Source organism: Chiloscyllium plagiosum, chromosome 6 (assembly GCF_004010195.1).
Source record: "Chiloscyllium plagiosum isolate BGI_BamShark_2017 chromosome 6, ASM401019v2, whole genome shotgun sequence".
Lineage (NCBI taxonomy): Eukaryota > Metazoa > Chordata > Chondrichthyes > Orectolobiformes > Hemiscylliidae > Chiloscyllium > Chiloscyllium plagiosum.
Window position 1 is genome coordinate 16943638 of NC_057715.1, and position 21891 is coordinate 16965528.

The 21891-nt window shown below is 43.7% G+C and overlaps 1 protein-coding gene across 1 annotated transcript in view; it reads right to left on the bottom strand.

Moving 5' to 3' along the window:
• tm9sf2 (transmembrane 9 superfamily member 2) overlaps positions 1-18422 on the bottom strand; it is a 63825-nt gene extending 45403 nt beyond the window's left edge. Inside the window, exons 1-3 of the mRNA XM_043691298.1 lie at positions 18194-18422; positions 5838-5905; positions 5565-5658 (exon numbers count right to left, since the gene is read on the bottom strand). Coding sequence (XP_043547233.1) covers positions 5565-5658; positions 5838-5905; positions 18194-18334 — 303 coding nt within the window. The 5' untranslated portion in view covers positions 18335-18422. The remainder of the gene's footprint in view (positions 1-5564; positions 5659-5837; positions 5906-18193) is intronic.
• Positions 18423-21891: the final 3469 nt, after the last annotated feature.

A 21891-nucleotide genomic window follows, 5' to 3' on the forward strand; every position in this document is an offset into this window, starting at 1 on the left:
AAGTTAAGTTGTGAATGGGATACAATGAATCTACAAAGTGACATAAGATTAAGTGAGATGGAGAGTGCTATGGGAAATTTAACGCCCACCTTGGCAGGAAGAATACAAAAGAAGCATACTACTTAAAATGAAGAGAGAAGGCCCAACAAGGGATGGCAGAGTGTTGGATCCAGTTCTGCAGAAAGAAGCTAGACATGTGTTTGATATGGCAGTAGAGGAACATTTTAGTGAGTGACCACAACATGGAACAGTTCAAATTTGTTATAGACAAGGAAAAAAATGGCAAGCAAAAGACAGCTTGGATTGGGTAAGTAAGGCAGATTTTATTAAAATAAAGCAGGATCTGGGCAAAGTTGATTGGGAAAAGTTCCTTGCGGGTAAGACCACAGCAGAGCAGAGCAGTAGGGGGCATTCATAAAGGAGCAGAGGACAATATAGGCTTGACTTGCACCCTTGAGGGGGAAATGTAGCAGCAATAAGTTCAGATAACCTAGAATGTCTAGGACAATTCAGAACTGGATGAGAAAAAGAAAGGCTTTTAGCAAGTCCAAAGGAAGCAATTCAACTGCAGCCGTAGAGGAATATAGGAAGTGGATGAGGGAATCTAGAAAGTAATTGGAAGAGCAAAAAGGGGGCATGAAAAGGACTTGCAAACAGGATTAGGCAGAATCCTAAGATATTTTATACATTCATTAAAGGGTAGAGACTAACCAGGGGAAGAGTTCGGCCCATTAGAGACCAAAGGGGCAACGTATAAAATGAAGCTGCAGAATATTGGGTGTTAAATGGAATACTTCTGCTCGGTCTTCACTCTGGAAAAGGAGAACATAGATATGGAATTTAGGAATTCTGGCACAGATGCACTGCATTCCAGGTTGCTGCGGGAAGCAAGGCAGGAAATTGCAGGGGATCTGACACAAATTTTTAATTCCTCTCTGGCTATAGGGGAAGTGCCAGAGGACTGGAGGATGGCTAATGTGGTGAAAATGTGTTGCTGGAAAAGCGCAGCAGGTCAGGCAGCATCCAAGGAACAGGAGAATCGACGTTTCGGGCATAAGCCCTTCTTCAGGAATCTCTCCTCATACCAATCTGAAGCCTATCTAACCTACACTATTCCATGTACCTCCGAAGAAGGTACATTTCCAGCTCTGATCTCCAGCATCTGCAGCCCTCACTTTCTCCTCGATGGCTAATGTGGTCCCATTTTTTCAAAATAGGTGGCAGAGCTGAAGCAGGAAATTACAAATTGGCGACTCTCATGTCAGTGGTAGTGAAATCATTGGAGAAAATTCTGAAGGAGAGAATTAATATCGACTTGGAAAGGCATAGATTAATTAGGGATAGTCAGCATGGTTTTGTCAGAGGAATGTCACATCTAACAAATTTGCTCAAACTTTTCAAAAATGTGATCAAGTGTGTGCTTGAGGGAAGTACAGTTTTTATATAGATTTTAGCAAGATCCCTCTGATAAGGTCCCAAACGGGAGACTGATTCAAAAGATTAAAGCACATGGAATTCAGCAAAACGTGACAAAATGGATCAGAAATTGGCTTAGTAATAGGATACAAAGCAAATTAGCAGAGGTCTGTTCAAATGACTGAAGGCCGGTTTCCAGCAGTGTACCACAATGATCAGTACTTAGACCCTTATTGCTTGTTATATACATAGATGAAAATGTGAGAGGAATGTTAAGCAAGTCTGTAGATGACACCAAGATTGTAAGGTGGTTAATAGTGAAGAAGATGGCTGCAGGTTGCAGGAAAATATAGATGGTTGGTCAGATACGTAGAACAGTAGCATGTGGTATGTAGAATTAGGTTTATGGTCACATCTTATTAAGTACAAAAGTACAGGAGTACACTAAGAAGTTGACAATGACACCACATGGCGCACTCTGAGGTACAAAGTACCTAGTTACAAATCTTAGGTACTAAAATAGATTGGGTATAAAAATAGAGAAATAAAGAAAAAAACAAAAGACCTACATTATAGTTCACAGTATAAATGGGAAAATAAAGGAAGAAAGTTAAAAGGTAGTCACTACAGTCCTTAAATAGCCTGCCATCACTCGACACTAGGAACTTTCCACACATGGTCTCACTCACCCCAATGTTGGGGCGACCCCAACTGACCACCAGCCGTCCCGGCTCCGGGCCTGCAGCCCTCCAACCACCTTACTCTGTACCGCAGCCCAGTGACTGCCAGCCGTCCTGGCTCCGGGCCCCCAGCCCAGTGACCGCCAGCCATTCCGGCTCCGGGCCCCCAGCCCAGTGACCGCCAGCCACCCCAGCTCTGGGCCACCAGCCCAGTGACTGCTAGCCGCCCCGGCTCCGGGCCCCCAGTCCAGTGACCACCAGCTGCCCCGGCTCCGGGCCCTTAGCCCAGTGACCACCAGCCGCCCCGGCTCCGGGCCCCCAGTCCAGTGACCACCAGCTGCCCCGGCTCCGGGCCCTTAGCCCAGTGACCACCAGCCGCCCCAGCTCCGGGCCCCCAGCCCAGTGACCACTAGCCGTCCCGGTTCCAGGCCCCCAGCCGCCCCAGCTCCGGGCCCCCAGCCCAGTGACCGCCAGCCGTCCCGGCTCCAGGCCACCAGCCCCGGCTCCAGGCCACCAGCCCAGTGACTGCCAGCCGCCCCAGCTCCTGGCCACCTGCCCAGTGACCGCCAGCCGCCCCAGCTCCAGGCCACCAGTCCAGTGACCGCCAGCCGCCCCGGCTCCGGGCCCTCAGCCCAGTGATCGCCAGCCGCCCATGTTCCTTGCCCCAAACCTGCCAACTGCCTTGCTCCTGGCTCCCAGCCTGCAGCTGCTCCATTCCACTCTACACCAGCTGTCCTGTTCTACACCACTCCAGATCCCGCTTCGTTCTGATCCCGCCAACCACTGGCCATGCTCCTCTGTTCTCGGCCTGCTTTTGGCCCTCAGCTGCTGCAATGTCCTGATGCCATCACCACAACTCTCTCTTCACAAGGGAAGTTAAAAAAAAAACTAAAAAAAACTAAAGAAGAGAGAACAAGACGAGAAAACAAAAAGAGAAGCAGATGGAAAGGGCAAGTCCTGGGCTGAGCCTGGAAGTTTTCCTACTCCGCCATCACCATCCTAATCCTCATAAGTGCACTTTGGAAGAAGAATCAGGATGAGTGAGTATTAAAATGAATGGCAGGACATCGGGCAGCTTAGAAGAAGAGGGATCTTGAGTAATTATTCACAGATCCCTGAAGTCAGCAAAGCACATGAATAGGATAGTTAAGGCGGCATATGGGACACGTGACTTCATCAGTTGTGGAATAGAATGTAAGAGTAAGGAGGTAATATTGGAGTTGTACGGAAAGTTGGTCTATCCACAGCTGGAGAATTGGACGTAGTTCTGGTTACAGGAAGGATGTGACAGAACCAGAGGTGGTACAGCAGAGGTTCACCAGCATATTGCCTAGGATGGAGAAAGTGAGTGACAGGGAGAGTCTAGATAGGCTTGGATTGTTTCATTTAGAGCAGAGAAGACTGAGGAGGGACATGATTGAAGTGTATTACATTATGAGAGATAGGAACAGGGTGAATAGAGAGCAACTGTTTCCCTAGGTTGAGGAGTCAATTGTGAGAGGGCAGGGTTCTAAGGTCTGAAGGGGGGCCTGTGCCCGAAACGTCGAATCTCCTGTTCCCTGGATGCTGCCTGACCTGCTGTGCTGTTCCAGCAATAAAGTTTCAACTTTGATCTCCAGCATCTGCAGACTCACTTTCTCCTCTAAGGTAAAAGGCAGGAGATTCAGAGGGTAAAAGGCAGGAGATTTACTCAGTGGTTGGTAAGAATCTAGAAAGCACTGCCTGGGAAGATAGTGGAGGCCAGAAATCTTACAACCTTTATAAAATATTTAAACAAGCACTTGAAACATCATAGGATATGGGACAAGTGCAGGAAATTGGAATTAGCACACTTTTAAGTGGTAGTTATGTAGGTGCAGAATCAATGGGCCAAAAGGGCCATTTCTGTGCTGTATGACTCTATGACTCTATTTTCTTGAAAGGAAGATTATGCAAGCTGCAATAGCAAAGTATCTTTCCAACAAGCCGTCTGATGAAAATGGACTTTATTTTGGAAAGCTAGTACTCCTTTTCAAAGGAGACTGGTGAGTCACCCAGGAAATGTAGCATGTGAACATTTGTTGTGGTTCTGTTCGCCGAGCTGGAAGTTTTTGTTGCAAACGTTTCGTCCCCTGGATGGGCGACATCATCAGTGCTTGGGAGCCTCCTGCGAAGCTCTTCTTTGATGTTTCCTCCGGTGTTTATAGTGGTATAACCACTATAAACACCGGAGGAAACATCAAAGAAGCGCTTCGCAGGAGGCTCCCAAGCACTGATGATGTCGCCTAGCCAGGGGACAAAACGTTTGCAACAAAAACTTCCAGCTCGGCGAATAGAACCACAACAACGAGCACCCGAGCTACAAATCTTGGCACAAACTTTGAACATTTCTTTTAAAGGGGACAGGGACTGAAAGAGAAAACTATATTTATAAAAAAGTACCCTTTTAAATGTTTTACTTTAAATTTTTTAATTTGGTGTAATTTTCTGACATTTCAGTGCAATAGCTTTTATCCAGTTTAGCTGGTTTGGAGAAGCACAGCATGTCAGACAGCATCCAAGGAGCAGGAAAGTCAACATTTCGTGCCTAACCCCTTTATGTGGACTGGAAAGGTGGAGGGGAGTTCAGAAGTAAATAGAGGAATGGTGTGGATGGTGATAGGTGGACGCAGGTAGGGGTTATTGTGTTGGACGCCTGCCTGCATCCAGGTATTACCATCCAAACTAACCTTCCCCTAGCTCCAGGCCCAGCTTCCCCCTTTTATTTTTACTTCAGGGCTCTCCCGCCCCCACCCCAGCCCTGATGAAGGGTTTTGGCCCGAAATGTTGACTTTCCTTCTCTTCGGATGCTGCCGACCTGCTGTGCTTTTCCAGCTTCACATCTATCAATTCTTGCTCCTAGCATCTGCAAACCTTACTGTCTCCTTGGTTATAGAAAAAAAAACTGCAGATGCTGGAATTCAAGGTGGACAAGCAGGAGGCTGGAAGAACACAGCTGTTCTTCAGGACTGGCAAGAAGGGTTACACCCGAAACATCGACTTCTCCACCTCCTGATGCTGCCTGACTGGCTGTGTTTTTCCAGCCCTTTGCCTGTCTACCTTACTATCTCCTTAGCCGGTTTGGAAATGGGCATGAATCCTCATAATTAGCATTCATAACCAGAGTAAGGTTGATGACAGCTCAATTCAAAAGACAAAACAAATTAACAATGAGAATAATCTATAGTAATCTTGGACAATTTTCTTCTCTCTATCACTATGAGCATTACAGTTGCCTGAAATCAGCAGTTACTACAGCAAACAAGGTTTCATTTTGTGTATCTCACATACTACATTAATAAAGGAACTGAACAACAAATATTTTTAGACTATCCACTGCCTCAGTTTCTTCTATATCTTAGAATGAGACATCTTTACACCAAAAAGTTAAAGCAATAGCACAGACAATTTGCCTAAAACCCACAACATCTTACTTAGGTAAACTGATACCTTGTATGGAGATGACTCAATCCTCTCACCAAACAGTACTTGACCAAGGTTTTCCGAGGGACGCTTTTCCTCTTCCAGTTGACAGAAATCAAATCTGTAGAAGGAAGAAACACTTTCAGGACCTTGTCTCCTGTAATTATACCACTTTAACATATCTTCACTTATGGTGCAAAGTTTGTAAAATGGTTGGGCATAGCGACACATCTTGAAAATATACTATATTAGGTCAAAAAAAAGTGAAGTATTCCAAAAGATTTAAATTAATTTACTTACGCAGCATATTCATAAGGCAAGACAGATTCCACTGAGTCCAACCTGTTCACAAATAGTTCAATAGCATTCTAGAAGGGGAATAAAGGTAAAAGAAATTAGCAACATTAAAAGTAACCAAAGGCAAGATGATTTTTAGTGCACTTTTGGGGATAGACAATAAGATTAGCAGGCATTTCAAAAATTGTTGGGTTTTACAAAGCAAGATGTAGCAGAACTTTAAACAGTTGAAGCTTAATACAGAGTCGAGGCATTTTGTGTTAATTACACAATATTCACAAGTTCAGCAACACTGGTCATTCTTGCTCCTGCATGATTTGTATTGCATATGTCTTGCCCAATGAATTAGCCTTATTCAAGATGCCTGCAGTGTGAATTGAACAACCACTTGACCACACATACACTGCAATAAATCTCCATCTTACACTGTCACATAGTGGTGAGTATCACTTGACAATGTCATAACTCATTGGAGATAGTGCACTGTAAATCAAACCCCATCATTTCCTGAGTCAACACAAATGCAGAAGTTCATTCAACATGTAAATTGCCTAATTTTACCTAATTCAGATTAAAAGAATATGCACACTTTTTTTTTCATTAAGAAGAAAATAACTATGAATTGTAACCAAACTGTTTTTACCTAATGGCAAAAATAGACCAAATTGAATTGATAATTGTTGACTGTATAACATTAGCAAAAACAGTAATAAGTCAGGATTTAAACACAGAAAAACAGAAAATAGAATGAGTAGGGCATTCAGCCTTTCAAGCCTGCTCTGCCATTGGTTATGATCAAGGCTGTTAATCCAACTCAACAGCCCGCTCCTGCTTTTCACCCTTATCCTTCTAGGAGATGCCCCCTTATAATCCTTAAGAATTCAACCTCTTGTCATACACGAGTCCTGCTATCCCAGGAATCTGTCTGGTTAACCTTCGCTATACTCTGTCTATAGTACCAAATTCCTTCCTCAGATGAGGCCAAAACAGCACATTCTAAATGTGGACTCATCAAAGTCCTGTATACCTGCAGTAGACATTCTTGATCCTGTTCTCGAATCCCTTGCTATGAAGACCCACATACCATTTATCTCCTTTATGTCTGATGGACCTGCATGCTTATTTTCAGCATCTGGCATACAAGGACACCCAGGTCTCGTTGTATATTTCCTCTGTTACTTCACACCATTCAGTTAATAATCTGCTTTCCTGTTTTTGATCCTAAAATAGATAGGCTCATATTTATCCACATTATTCCGCATCTTCCTTACATTTTCCCACTCACTCAGCTTGTCCAATTGGAGCATTTCTGCATCGTTCTCACAGCTCAACCATTCACCCATCTAATTTATATCCTTTTACAACGCCCAAGTACACAATCCCCACAGTTAGAAAAGGAAAAAATACAAACATTGAGTGGAGGGTAAAAAATATTCTTAGTTTCTTATTTTGTTAACTACTGACATAGTGCTATATACAGTGACATGATAAGTTTAGGGAAGTTCAAAACTGGATGGCATAATCAAGTCAATTTATGAAATCCCCCAGAGCCCATGACAGAAACTGACAGCCTTAGTAGTCCCTCGTGCTGGTCCTTCCTGACTTGAAGGAGGTTGGAGCCCTAATTTGCGACCCTTCCAGCACACTCCAGAGTAATAATTCCTCACTATCAACATCCTGAGGATTACAAATGCAAGAAACTCAACTGGACTCACCATATAAATACAGTGGCAATGAACAGGTCAGAGGCTAGGAATACTACGGTGAGAAATTCATCTCCTGACTCCTCAAAGCTTGTCCACCATTTATCTACAAGGTACAAGTCTGGAGTGTGGCGGAATACTCCTCATTTGCCTGGATCGATAAGAAGCTTGACATGATTTTGTACACTACATTAGTGTACCCAGCATGAGCAAAACTAATGTAGTGTACAAAATCCCATGCAGGGACTGCACAAAACACTATATAGGACAAACAGGAAGACAGCTGACGATCCGCATCCATGAACATCAACTAGCCACGAAACGCCACGACCAGCTATCCTTAGTAGCCACAGACGCAGACGACATGAATTCGACTGGGACAACACTACCATTATAGGGCAAGCCAAACAAAGAACAGCCAGGGAATTCCTAGAAGCATGGCACTCATCCACAGCTCGGTGAACAGAACCACAACAACGAGCACCCGAGCTACAAATCTTCACCCAAACTTTGAACATCTCTGTTCCTTCAGTGTTGCTGGGTCAAAATTCTGAAATTCCCTCCTTTACAGCATTGTGGGTGTACCAATGGCACATGGACTCCAACCATTTAAAATGGCAGCTCATCATCACCTTCTCAAGAACAATTAGGGATGGGAAATAAATGCTGGCCCACCCAGCATGCTCACATCCCATGAGTACATCAAAACAAATAATGATATAAGGAGCAACACCCTAAACAGGTCGAACAAGGTCTTTTTAACTTGACACATTTTTCAGAAAAACAACTTCAATAGAATGTTACATATTCCTTGCAATGAGTCAGATCTTTTTTAAGTAGAAAGTTTTCTACCTACCACTACCAGGGACATGGATTTATTCGTCTAAGAACTTGCAGGCCCAGGAGAGTCTGAGGGTCCAGACGCAGTTTCAGGGTTTATTGGATAAGAGTCCAATCTTGGGGTTTAGACACATGATAATGGTCCACTGGTAACTGTGCTGGGATTTTAGATCATTTGAAAGAGAACAATTCTGAAATCTTCCAACATGACCACAGAAGACAGGAAGAGTCTGGATTCATCAACTTTCAATGAAAAAATGCCTAAAGAATCAAAGTTATTTTGGCTGCAGATCCCTGCAACCACCCACACTGCTCAGCTCTGTTTGGTTTTCTTGTATTCAGATATTAGAATGTACAAACACCAAAACAGGTTTCCATAAAGTCTAAAAACTTTTATCTCCCCTATGGTCTTCACACCAGGAATTCTATTCCTGCCAAAATCATCACCAATCATCCCTGGATCTTCCTCCCAAACAGTACTGCAGGAATACCTCCGCATTGCAGCATTTTGTGAAGGCACCTCACTACTGTCTTCTCAACAGTAATTAGCTATGAGCAATAAACACTGGCCTGGCTAGTAATGCCCATCTCCTAAGAATAAGTCACCTGTTTGGTCCAAATTCCTTTGGAAAAAGCAAAGAAGCTTACAAATCTCCACAGGAGAAGGAAAAACATGTTGACTTTGAATCAAACTAACTGATGCATGTCAGAAAATTCTGTAAACTCATTTTCAGACTGTACAAACATGGTTATAAACATTTAACTTTTCTATAGAAAATACATCTAATTAATGCCAAGAGAACATGGGAGGAGATGGCTGAGTGTATTATTGCTGGACTGTTAATCCAGAGACCCAAATAATGTTCTGGGGACCCGGGTTAGAATCTGACACGGCAGATGGTAGAATTTGAATTCAACAAAAACCTGGAATTAAGAGTCTACTGATGACCATGAATCCATTGTCAATTGTTGGGTAAAACCCATCTGGGTCACTAATGTCCTTCAGGGATGTAAACTACCATCCTTACCTAGTCTGGTTAACATGTGACTCCAGACCCACAGCAATGTGGTTGACTCTTAACAAGGCAGCTTTGTGGCTCAGTGGTTAGCACCACTGCCTGACAGTGCCAGGGACCCGGGTTCAATTCCCACCTCAGGTGACTGTGTGGAGTTTACACATTCTCCTCGTGTCTGCGTAGGTTTCCACCGGGTGCTCCGGTTTCCTCCCACATTGCCCATAGTGTTAGGTGCAATAGTCAGAGGGAAATGGATCTGGGTGGGTTACTCTTCGGAGGGTTGGTGTGGACTGGTTGGGCCAAATGGCCTGCTTCTACACTGTAGGGAATCTAATCTAACACAAATTGAAATAGCAGTATACCAAAACTATTATCAAAAGAAGAAGCAAAACTCTGCAGTTATGGATTAAATAGAAATAGCATGCATTATTCAGGACATTTTGGAGAGAGAATTTTAAAACTCAACAGGTGGGAGACACATAGGATGAAGTGGAATGTTGGCTTTTCAACCAGTACAACTCTCCACTGATTTCAACAAAGTATACTTTTAAAGTGCGTGCAAAACCAAAACTACACCCAAGAATTGTGCAAAGAAAGACCAAGAAAATGGTTAAGAAAAAGAAAATAGAACAAACTAGCGAGAAGTGTAAAAGATTGACTGCAAAAGTTTTTATAGGAATCTAAAAAGGAAAAGTGAGCAAAAATAAATATGGTTCTGCAGTAACTGCAGAGGCTGGTACCCCATTACCAAGTCACCCTGTATTTACACATGTACAGAACACGGACACTGACCAGCTAGCTCACAGCCAGTCTCTCGAGTGAGGAGACTCAGACTCTTTTTTTTATATATTTTCTTTTTTTTTACAACAGGTGTACGAATCTTTATTCAATTTCCACCACCAGGAAGAAAGGAAACACAAGGGTGGCCAGTGACAAGCAGTGCCCTTCTCAGAGGGCAATGCTGCGTGATCAAACAGTGAGGAAGAGGACAGGGATCAAATCAAAATAGAGTTAGAGAGGGAAATAATACACTCCACCCCCTATGGTGCCCACCTTTACCTGAAAATCTCAAGGGTGTTGGTGGACACCGTGTGCTCCTTCTCCAGGGACACCTGGGCTCTGACATACCCATGGAACAGACTCGTTTTTATTTCTTTTTAATGTTTTTTCTTTCTTCTTTTTTTTCCAGAAGAAACAAAACTTCAAAATAAACTCCTCCTCAATGGGAAGACACCAACATAATCAGTCTCCTCTCCTCCTTTTTGGAGTTACCAAAAAGAAAAAAAAAACGTGTGTCAGAGGAGATACCCTGTAACTCTCTTTCCATTTGCTATATTTGCTCATGACAAAGCCAATTGTAGTGCCTGTTTGAAGTCCAATTGGGCTTCAGATGGTAGGCACTTTTGCGGGTTACATTATTAATCCCACTTACCAAACGGTCTCTCAGCATATTATTCAGGGTTAACGCAAAATCTCATGCCTCGGTCAGTCATCTTAACCTCATCAAAAATTGCGATATGGATTCCCCTGGTTCTTGAACTGCCAAGTAAAACCAATAGCATCTCAGAATTATGGGAGGCCTGGGATCATAATATTCCTTAACTAAATCCATCAACTCTTGAAAAAGACTTTAGTATTTGGTGCCTCAGAGAAATTTAGGCTCCTAATAACCAAAACAGCCACGGGTCCCCAAACAGTCAGAAGAATTACTCTTTGCTTCTCCTCTGCCCCAATGTCATTTGCCTAGAGATAAAAATGTATTCTTTCCACACACTGGGCCCAGTCTTTGGCAACAGGATCGAACAAGTTAAGCTTCTCAAATAAAAGGCATTATGTCAGAAATGCTGAACCAGTCTCAAAGATGACTGTTGGGAGTAAATTTTCTTCAGGAGCATACTATTTTTTCTCATCGCCACTGAAATAATTGCACAGAGGCTAGTATCTAATCATCAAGTCACCCTTCATTTACAGCTGCACAATACATGAACTTTGACCAGCTAGCTCAGAGCCAGTTCCTTGAGTGAGAAGATTCTCTGAGACTCCTGCTTATATCTGTCAGCCAGGGATCTCATACTCAGTGGGATCCACCTTGTCAAACTCATCCCAATCATTACAGATTCATTACAAGGAGGGTCAGGAGAATTTATAACAGGGAACAAGGAAGTGGCAGCAAACCTAAACAGGTAATTAATGTTTCTTCATGGAGAAAATTATTCAAAACTCCTGGAAATAGTAGAGAATTTAGGAATTAGCAAGAAACTCAATATATTAATCTTAGCAAGAAGACATTATTGAGACTTTAAACAGAAAAGTCCTTTAGACCTGATTATCTACTTCTTTGAATGTTAGAAGAGGTGGCCATAGAGATATTGATGTGTTAGCAGTCATAATCACATATTCAACAGACTCTAGAATGACCCTGACAGACTGGAAGATAACAAATGTAACTCCATTGTTTATAGAAAGGAGGGACGGAGATAGAAAAGAGTGAAACTACAGATGTGTTTGCTTAATATCAGTTTCAAGAAAAATACTACAATCTATAACAAAAGATTTGGTAAAAGGGTAGAGTCAACATTGATTTATGAAAGTGAAATCAGTTTTGTTAAACCAACAGAATTTTTTTGAGAAAACAATTACCTACAGATAAGGGGAAACAGATGGATGTGGTATATTTAGATTTTAAGAAGGCTCTCAATAGGTTCACACACAATAGATTACCCATGATGGCCCATCTCCAACCGTTTCTTGATATAGCGTGGAGTGAATCAGAGCACATGGAATCTGAGGAAAAATATTCATGTGGACTGAAAACTGGTTAATGGACAAAAAACAAAGTTGGACCAAATGGGTCATTTTCAGATTGGCAGACTATGACTAATAATAGGGTCCACAAGATTAGGACCTGGGCCCTAGCTGTTCCAATTATTGAGGAGTGATTTAGATCCAAGGATTAAACATGATATTTTCAAGTTTGCAGGTGACTCAAACTAGGTGGGAGTGAGAGGTGCAAGGGGGAAACAAAGCTACTTAAGGGGATCTGGAAATGCTAACTAAGTACACAACCATTTAGAACATGGAATAGTGTGGAGAAATGAGAAATTGTTTACTTTCCTAAGAAAGCCAGAAGGCTCCGTTTGCTGTCAACAGTGCATGTGTACTACATACTACTTAAATTCTTGCACATGTATTTAAATAGGTTCAGGTTTGAATGGGATGCAGCCGAATTGGAGGAGGATGCCCCCTCTCATGTGCTTACTTCTGCTCCCCATCTTCACAATATATGACCATGCCTTTATTACCCCCTCCTCACCTCTCTCACTTCTCCCTCTCCATCCCCCACTTCTTGCTATATCCTCACTCTCCCCTTCATCCCGCTACATCATCACTCCCCTGCATCTTCCTCTCCAACCCAAATCTCTTCCTACCACATCCGCACTCTCCTGCTCCTCCTGCCACATTCTACCTGTTTGGAGTTTGCACGCTCTCCCTTTGTCTGCGAGGGTTTCCTCTAGGTGCTTTGGTTTCCTCCCATAGTTCAAAGATGTGCAGGTTAGGTGGATTAGTCATGGGAAATGCAGCATTACAGGGATGAGCCAGGGTAATGGGTCTGAATGAGATGCTCTTCAGTGGGGCAGTGTGGACTCAGCAGGCTGAATTGTCTGTTTCCACACTGCAGGGATTCTATGATTCACTCTAGATGGAAGTGGTCATGGGTTTGGAAAGTGCTGTCTGAGGAGTTTTGGTGAATTTCTGCAGTACATAGATAGTACGTATTGCTGCTATTGAGCATCAGTGTTGGAGGGAGTAGATGCTTGTAGATGTCGTGCCAATTACTGGTGTCAGGGCTACTTTATCCTGGATGGTATCAATCTTCTTGTGTGTTCTTGTAGCTGCATTCATCCAGTCAAGGGGAGAGGATTCTATCCTACTCCTGACTTTTGCATTGCAAAAGTGGACAGGATCTGGGGAAGTCAGGAGGTGAGTTACTTACTGCAGTTTTCTTAGCCTTTGACCTGCTCTTATAGCCACGGCATTTATGTGGCGAGTTCAGTCAAGTTTCTGATCAATGATAATTCCCAGGATGTTGATAGTGGGGAATTCAGTGATGGTAACACCATTGAATGTCAAGGGACAGTGATTAAATTGAGTCTTGTTGGTGACGGTCATAACCTGGCATTTGCACAGCACAAATGTTACTTGCCAGTTGTCAGCCCAATCCTGGATATTGTCCAGATCTTGTTGCATTTGAACATGGACTGCTTCAGTATCTGAGGAGTCGTGAATGGTGCTAAACATTGTACAATCATGAACGAGCATCCCCACTTCTGATCGTATAATGGAGGGAAGGCTATTAATGAAGCAGCTCAAGATGTGCCAGATATGTCTCCAACCAGTGGAGAGTTTGCCCCCAGTTTTGCTAAAGCTCCTTGATACCACATTTGGTCGAATGCAGCCTTGATGTCATCTCACCTCTGGAATTCAGCTACTTTGTCCATGTTTAAATCAAGGCTGTAATGAAGTGAAGAGCTGAGTGGCTTTGGTGGAACCAAACTGGGAATCACTGAGCAGGTTATTGCAGAGCAGGTGCTGTTTGATAGCACTATTGATGACACCTTCCATCACTTTACAGGTGATCGTGAGCAGACTGATGGAGCAGTAATTGGCCTGCTTTTTATGCACAGGACATAGCTGGGCAATGTTCCACGTTGTCGAGAAGATGTCAGTATTGTATATGTACTGTAACAGATTGGCTGGAGGAGCAGCACGTTCTGATGCACAAACCTTCACTATTATTGCTGGAATATTTTTAGGGCCCATCTCCAACCGTTTCTTGATATAGCGAGGCGTGAATCAAACTGGTTGATGATTGAGATCTGTAATGTTGGGGACTACTGAAGGAGGTCGAGATGGATCACCCATACAGCGCTTCTATCTGAAGACTGCTATAAGTGCTTCAGCCTTATCTTTTTCACTGATGTGTTGGACTCTCCCCATCATTGAGGATGTGGATATTTGTGGAGTTGTTTAATTGTCCACCAACATTCAGGGCTGGATATGACAGGATTGCAGAGCTTAGACCTGATCCACTGGTTGTGGGATCGCTCAACTCTATCACTTGCTGCTTATGCTGTTTGGTGTGCAAGTATTATTGTTTCACCAGATTGATAACTCACCTTCAGGTACGCCTGGTCCCATTTCTCTCCTACACTCTCCATCGAACCAGGGCTAATTCCCTGTCTTGATGGTAATGGTTGAGTAGGGGAAATACTCGGCCGTGAGATTACAGATTGTGATAGAGTACAACTCTGTTACTGGTGATGGCCCACAGTCCTTCTTGGAAGCCCAGTCTTGAGTTGCTAGATCTGTTTGAAGTCTAACCCAATTAGCACAGTGATAACTGTTGTACCACTCAACACAATGGAGATTATTCTCAATGTGAAGCGGGACATCATCTCCACAAGGACTGTGGGGTGGTTGCTCTTACTGATGCAGGCAGCAGATTGGTAAGGATGAGGTCAAGTATGTTTTTCCCTATTCTTGGTTACCTCACCACCTGCTTGGTGGTGGACATTGAAATCCCCCAGCCAGAATACATTTTGTGCCCTTGTCATCTGCAGTGGTTCCTCTAAGTGTTGTTCAACATGGAAAAATACCAAATCATCAACTGAGGGAGGATGGTACGTGGTAATCAGCAGGAGGTTTCCTTGTCCATGTTTAACCTGAAGCCACGAGACTTCATGAGGTCCAGAGTCAATGTTGAGGACTCACAAGACAACTCCCTCCTGACAGTATACCATTCTGCTGGGTCTGTCCTGCTGATGGACATAACTAGGTATGGTAATGGAGTGTCTGGAACAGTGTAAGGTATTATTCCGTGAGTATGACTATATTGCCTGACTAGTCTGTTGTCAACTCTTCCAATTCTGGCACCAGCTCCCAGATGTTCATAAGGAGGACTTTGCAGGGTTGACAGGGCTGTTTCTGCCATTGTCTTTTCCACTGCCTACGTCGATGCCAAGTGATCCATCTATTTTCATTTCCTTCAGACTTTGTAGCAATGGGTACAATTGAATGGCTAACTAAGTTCAGAGGGCAATTGAGATCAACCACAGTGCAGTGGTTCTCAAGTCACATGTAGGCCAAACCAGGTAAAGATGGCAAATTTCCTTCCTTGAAGGACATTAGTGCACCAGATGGGCTTTTCTGACAATGATTTCAATTTTTAAAAATTGAAATTCCACCATCTGTCTTGGTGGGATTCGAAACTGGATGCCCATAACATTAGCGAGTTTCTGGATTAATGGTCAAGCAATAATATCACTCAGCCATCACCTCCTTATTGATAGAGAAAAGCATCAAGCAATAGAGGGGACAATCCAGGAAAACAGTGTGGAAGTAGAAGATCAGCCACAATCTCACTGAATGGTGAAGTGGGCTCAAATGGCTGTTTGGCCAGTCCCACTCCTATTTCTTTTGTTCGTGCATTAATTGCAACAGCTTGATCCATGAAAATCGAGGTAAACTTTTACAAAATATTCTGTATTTTAAGCCAAATGTCCCATGTTGACTTCTGTCAAAGACTGATAATTACAAAATATTCATCTTACAGGTACATAAACAATTTCAAAATGCATATTACACACCTCTTATGCTCATAGATAATATTGCAGAACAGGTACTTCAGGTCACATCCTTTATTTTGCCCTCGACTTCCTCCTTCTGCTTACAATACTTAATGAAACTTAATTCACACCCAAAGGAAAAAAAAATATATACAGCACATTTCACAACCTCTGGATGTGTCAAGCCCAATGAAATAGGTATAAATGTAATGAAGTCAGAGTTGCAGATAATTTGTGTACAGAAAACTCCCACAAGCACAAACATTTTATAAAGTGATCAGACAAAGCTTTTTGAGGAATGTTAGTCAAGAGATGAATATTGTCAAGAATAATTTGGAGAATGCCATGGTTCCTCTTTGATTTAGTGCCATGGGAGCTATTATAATTAGGAGAGGATTGAGGTACTTTTAATTTAATGTCTATTCCATGAGACAGCATTTCCTTCATTACAATTCCTTCAGCTACAGGGTACATCAGCCAGAATTTGGTGCTCAGGTCTCTGGAGTGTCAAAACATATCTGAGTGAAAAGGCATATGTGACCCACTGATCAAAACTACTCCGAGCATAAAGAACCATCCCAGAACACACAAATACTGAAATTGACCATTATATATGCACACATACCCAGATCTTTATACAGCTCCTCTACAGCTTAACAAAAAATGTATGAAGACATTCCATTGAGACATTAGTTAATGGAACATGATGCAGTGATGTAAAAGCAATTAATTAAATGCTTACCAAAAGAGATTTTATGGAGCATCTTAGATAAAGTCAGTGAGATAGAAAAGTGATGAGATTTAAGTAGTGAATTCCAGAGCCTATAGCTCAGACATCTGAGGACACAACAGACAGGAGGGAAGCAAATGAAACCTGAGATTTGTAAGAAGCCAGAAGTGAAGGAGTGTAGATAAATCAGAGTGTTTATTTTAATTCACAGCATTATGCTAAATTCACCAGCATTTAGTCCCCATTCCTAATTGCCTCAGATGGGGTAGTAGTGAGCTGACTTCTTTAACCACTACAGTCCACCTGATGTACAATTCTGTTTGGGAGGGGGTTCCAGGACTTCTATCCAGTGATAGTGAATGAATGATAATGTGGTTTCAGGACAGGGGTAGGATTTGAAGGGAATCTTGAAGGTGGTAGTGTTCCTACGCATCTGCAGCACTTGTCTTCCTATTCAGTAAAGGTCACAGGTTTGAAAGGGCTAAGAGGCTGTGGCGAGTTGTTGCAGCAGATCTCTTAAATAGAACACACTGCTGCGTCTGTGTACTGGTGTTGAAGTGAATGAACGTGCCAATGAAGGTGCCAATGAAGCAGGATACGTTGTCCTGGATGGTGTTGAGATTCTTAAATGTTGGATCTGCACTCATTCAGAAAAGCGAAAAGTATTGCAACACACTCCTGGGTTCTGGACTGAAGGATATTAATGAGAGTCAGAAGGATAAGGCCAAGCAGGAATTCTATTTTAAAAAAGACCTTTCTTGACTGGCAGCCAATGTATGGCATTAAGGACCAGGGTCGATGGATGAATGGGACTGCATGCACATTTCAGCAGAATTTTGAATGACCCAAACTTAAAGAAGTTGACAGACTGGCCAAGGATGAAGTGGAACAGTCGGGGGCCTGGAAGGATATTCCATCTGCTAAGCTTGTGGTGAGCAGGCAGCAAAAAATCTTGTGGTTGTGCCAATGGAAGTAACTTGGGCCATTTGCTTGTGCTAGCCCTCTGACAGCCGTGGAATTGGGCTCCTTCCCCACACACAACAGAAATTGCTGGAGAAACTCGGAGGGTCTGTGGAGTGAAAGCAGAGGTAACGTTTCGGGTCCAGTGACCCTTCGGGAGAACTGAACTGAACTGACCCTGCTGTGCTGTTCCAGCACCACTCTGATCTAGACACTGATCTCCAGCATCTGCAGTCCTCACTTTCGCCCTGCAGCTGGGAAAGTTGAAAAATATCTTCTGGAGAGTTCGCTCTCTCAGGCAGTGTTTGAGAGACAAGGTCCATTCCAGGCTGCTTATGGCCGGCGGGACTGAGAGCTTGACACCGCGAACTCCGAGGGGTTTTTTTCAGCCGCCGTTCTCTCTCACCCACCCGAGGGGGCTGTTGCTAAGGCGGTTGGCAAGGGTTGGCAAGGCGGTTGGGAAAGTGGGCTCGCCGCAGGTTACCTTGCAATCGCCGACCTCCGGCTCGCAGAAGTTGACAGGGGCCAAGCCCGGCAGGTAGAAACCCGAAGCGATTCCCAGGGCGGCCGCCAGCAGCACCAACGCCGGGATCGGTGAACGAGACTTGAAGACATCCAACGCCATCGCCCGACCTTCCCCTCAGCCGGTGCTCACTAACGGCCGGCCGCCGGCCCTCTCTGGCTGCGCGCGCACCAATCCCCTTTCTCACCGATTCCCTCTCACAACTCCCCAACCGCGAAACGTCACAAAACCGGACACGTCATCCGTGCTCTGCGCACTGCTCTCTGGGATATTGGATGAGTCCTCCATTGTGACGGTTAAATTTTTGTCAGCGGCGTGTTTGATTGTCTGTTTCGGTTTCTTTGAATTACACCCGAAACGAAGAATGAGCGAGAATTCGTCAAGACTAGTGACCAAAGGCAGGGAAACAGTTTATGGTCTGAAATTAGAAGTTGCTGGAAAAGTTTGGCAGCGAAATCCAAGTTAACGTTTCGGGTCCGGTGACCCTTCCTCAGAGCCTTTCGGCTTAAATCTGATTTCTCTCCACAGCTGCTGCCGGACCTGCTGAGTTTTTGCCCCCCGCAACCACTGTTTTTTTTGTTTTTGATTTGCAGCATCCGCTCGGTCTCTATTATGATCTGAAGTGGTTGTGAACTCCACCCGCCCTATTCGCTACTGCTCCTCGACCACCACCTTTCGGGTCTCCCAGGTCAGAGCGTGGAACTGCTTTGTCCTCCGGGGCATTTTTGGTTTGCCCTGGCGAATTCCTCAACCAGGGGCTGCACATAGTTTCTGACGGGGGTTTTATTCAGTTCATTTGTGGGTTTTCGGTATTGCTGGCAAAGCCATGCATACTGCCCTTCTCTAATTGCCCTGCAGAAAGTGATGAGCTGTCTTCTTGAACGGTTGCAGTTCATGTTATGTTGAAACACCCACCGAGCACAATTAGGGGTGTTCCTTCATTTTCACTGAGTCAATACCTTGGAATTGTGATTTGGTTCCAAGCCAGAATGTTCTGTAGCTTGGTTCGAAACTTGTTTGTGGTGTTATTTCCCATTGTAGCCCTTGAATTTTCCACAGGGTTGAATTCGAGACTTGCTGTAGTGCAACTCTTGTGTAGTTGAAAAGTGTGGCACTGGAAAAACACAGCAGGTCAGGCAGCAACCGAGGAGCTGGAGACGTTTCAGGCATAAGCCCTTCACCAGTGACTCTTGTATAGTACAGACAGTTGTCATTGTGCATCAATGATGGAGACAGTGAATATTTAAAGTTGTGAATGAGGTGCCACAAGTGGGCTGCTTTACGTTGGGTAGTATTGAACTTCTTGAGTGTTGTCGGAGCTATACTGTTCCAAGGAAAGTGGTGATATTAATCAGACTTTTGACATGTGCCTGATACAGACCTTGGACAGGCTTTAGTGAGTCAGGAGGTGCCATACCCAACCTGCTGTTATAGTTAGTGTTTTTTTAAAATGTTTTTCTTTTCCTTTTTTTCTACCCTCACACTACTGCCTAACTGTGGTAGTGTTTATATTTCCCCTGGCACCCATGTTGTTTGTGTGCAGGTGTGAGATACAGTGAAAGACAACAGATACATAAATCTTTATTCAGTTTCCACCACCAGGAAGAAAGGAGACACCCAAGTGGTCAGTGACAAGCAGTGCCCTTCTCAGAGGACAATGCTGTGTGATCAAACAGTTAGGGAGAGGGCAGGAATCCAGTCAAAGCAGAGTTGGAGGGGGAAACAAAATACTCCACTCCCTATGGTGCCCACCTTTCCCTGAAAATCTCGAGAGTGTTGGTGGACACCATGTGCTCCTTCTCCAGGGACACCTGGGCTCTGACATACCTGTGGAAGAGGGGCAAGCAATTGGCACTAATGACTCCCTCCATGAACTGCTGCCTGGACCTGTTTATGGCCAGTTTGGCCAGGTCCTGGAGCAGACCCACAAGGAGATCCTCTGACCTATCCTTCTTCCATCGCACAGGGTGCCCAAAGTTCAGGAGTGTGGGCCTGAAGTGCAACCAAAAACAGAGGAGAAGGTTTTTAAGGAATTCAAAAAGGGAGTGCAAGCGCCCACACCCCATATATACAGTAGTTTTGATTGCCTGGGAGAAGAATGTGATTAACCACTGTTAATCTTTTTTTTCTTTCTTTTCCATCCTTCCAGAGGAATGTATAGTGGAATCTTGGGTGGTTGTGAATACATTCTGATACACAAAATGTCACAATTGGACCACAGGCTGGATGGATCAGGGGGTCTTTTTCACTCATTATTCATATGGTGCCAAATCTTGATTGGCACCCCATCCATCAAGTTAAGTGTTCACTTCCTGTTATCATCAGACACTGCTGCTCCTGCCACTATCATATGCAAGATGCCCTACAGCAACTTAAGTGTTCTTCGGCCATCCCAATCTGCAGACTCCATCGCTAAGAAGGTCAAGGGCAGCAGATGCATGGGAATGTCATGATATGAGAGTTCCCTTACAACTCCACACCACCTTCAGATGGAAATATGTTGATGATGCCTCCACTGCTACTGGGTGAAATTCTTGGAACTCCCTTCCTACCAACAGTGGATGTACCGACATTACATGCACTGCACTATTTTAAAGCAATGTCTCAGAACCTCCTTCTCACGATAATTAAAGATGACTGGCTCAGTCAGTGATACCTATATTCTGTAAAAGAATAAATAATTTAAAAGTTTCTTTCAAAGTCCAATCTAGAACTTCAGTGCAAAACTTGGGTTGAAATTTCAATGTATTTATAGAGCACCTTTCCTGACCTCGGGCTGTTGCATCATTTTGCAGACAATAAAGTCGTTCTTTAAACCTTGTCCCTGATATAGAAAATGCATTCCCATATTAAACTCCCACGAACAATTGTGATATAAGTCACCAGATAAACTGTTTTACGAATGCTGTTTGAGGGCTAATTACTGGCCAGTTTAGAAGAGTAAGAGGTGATCTCAGTGAAACAGACAAGATGCTGAGGGGCCTTGACAGGGTAGATGTTGAGAAGATGTCCCCACCGGTGGGGACTTCTCAAACAAAAGGACACAGTTACACAATACTCCTTTAAAACTATGATATCAAAGGAATTTCTTCTGAATGTAGTGAATGTCTCGAATTCACTATCCCAGAGAAAGTGAAGGCTAGAACTCTGAAAGTATTAAAGAAAAGGTAGATAAGATGACGGTAAAGTAGGGCAGTCCAGCCAGAGCTCATCCCCTCTGCCCATTCTTTTTCTTTTTTTTTCTCCCTCTTTTTCTCCCTTCTGTGAGTTTCTTCTCATCTTCTACCTTCTTGGACTTGCAGCCTCAGACATCTAGCCCTGGCCTCTGAAGTGGATTTGGTCCATAGCAGAGACACCAGTGACCCAGAGCAGGTATGCCAGTGACCTGGAGTGGGGAAGACAACGGCCTGGTGCGGGAGCACTTGCCCATTATGGAGTGTGACAACAATCAGTAGTCAGAACACGTGGAGGCCCCTGTGCTGGTCTGCTGTGGACAGCCCTTGGAGAGAAACTGTGACACGTCTTTTTAACTTTGCTTCTTGTTTTTCTGACCTAAGTTATACTGTGTAGAGCTGTAATGTAATTTTTTTCTTCGTTTCTCTATTCTGTTACTAAGGATTGTACCTATGTACTTTGTACTTAAGATGGCACTGTGTGTT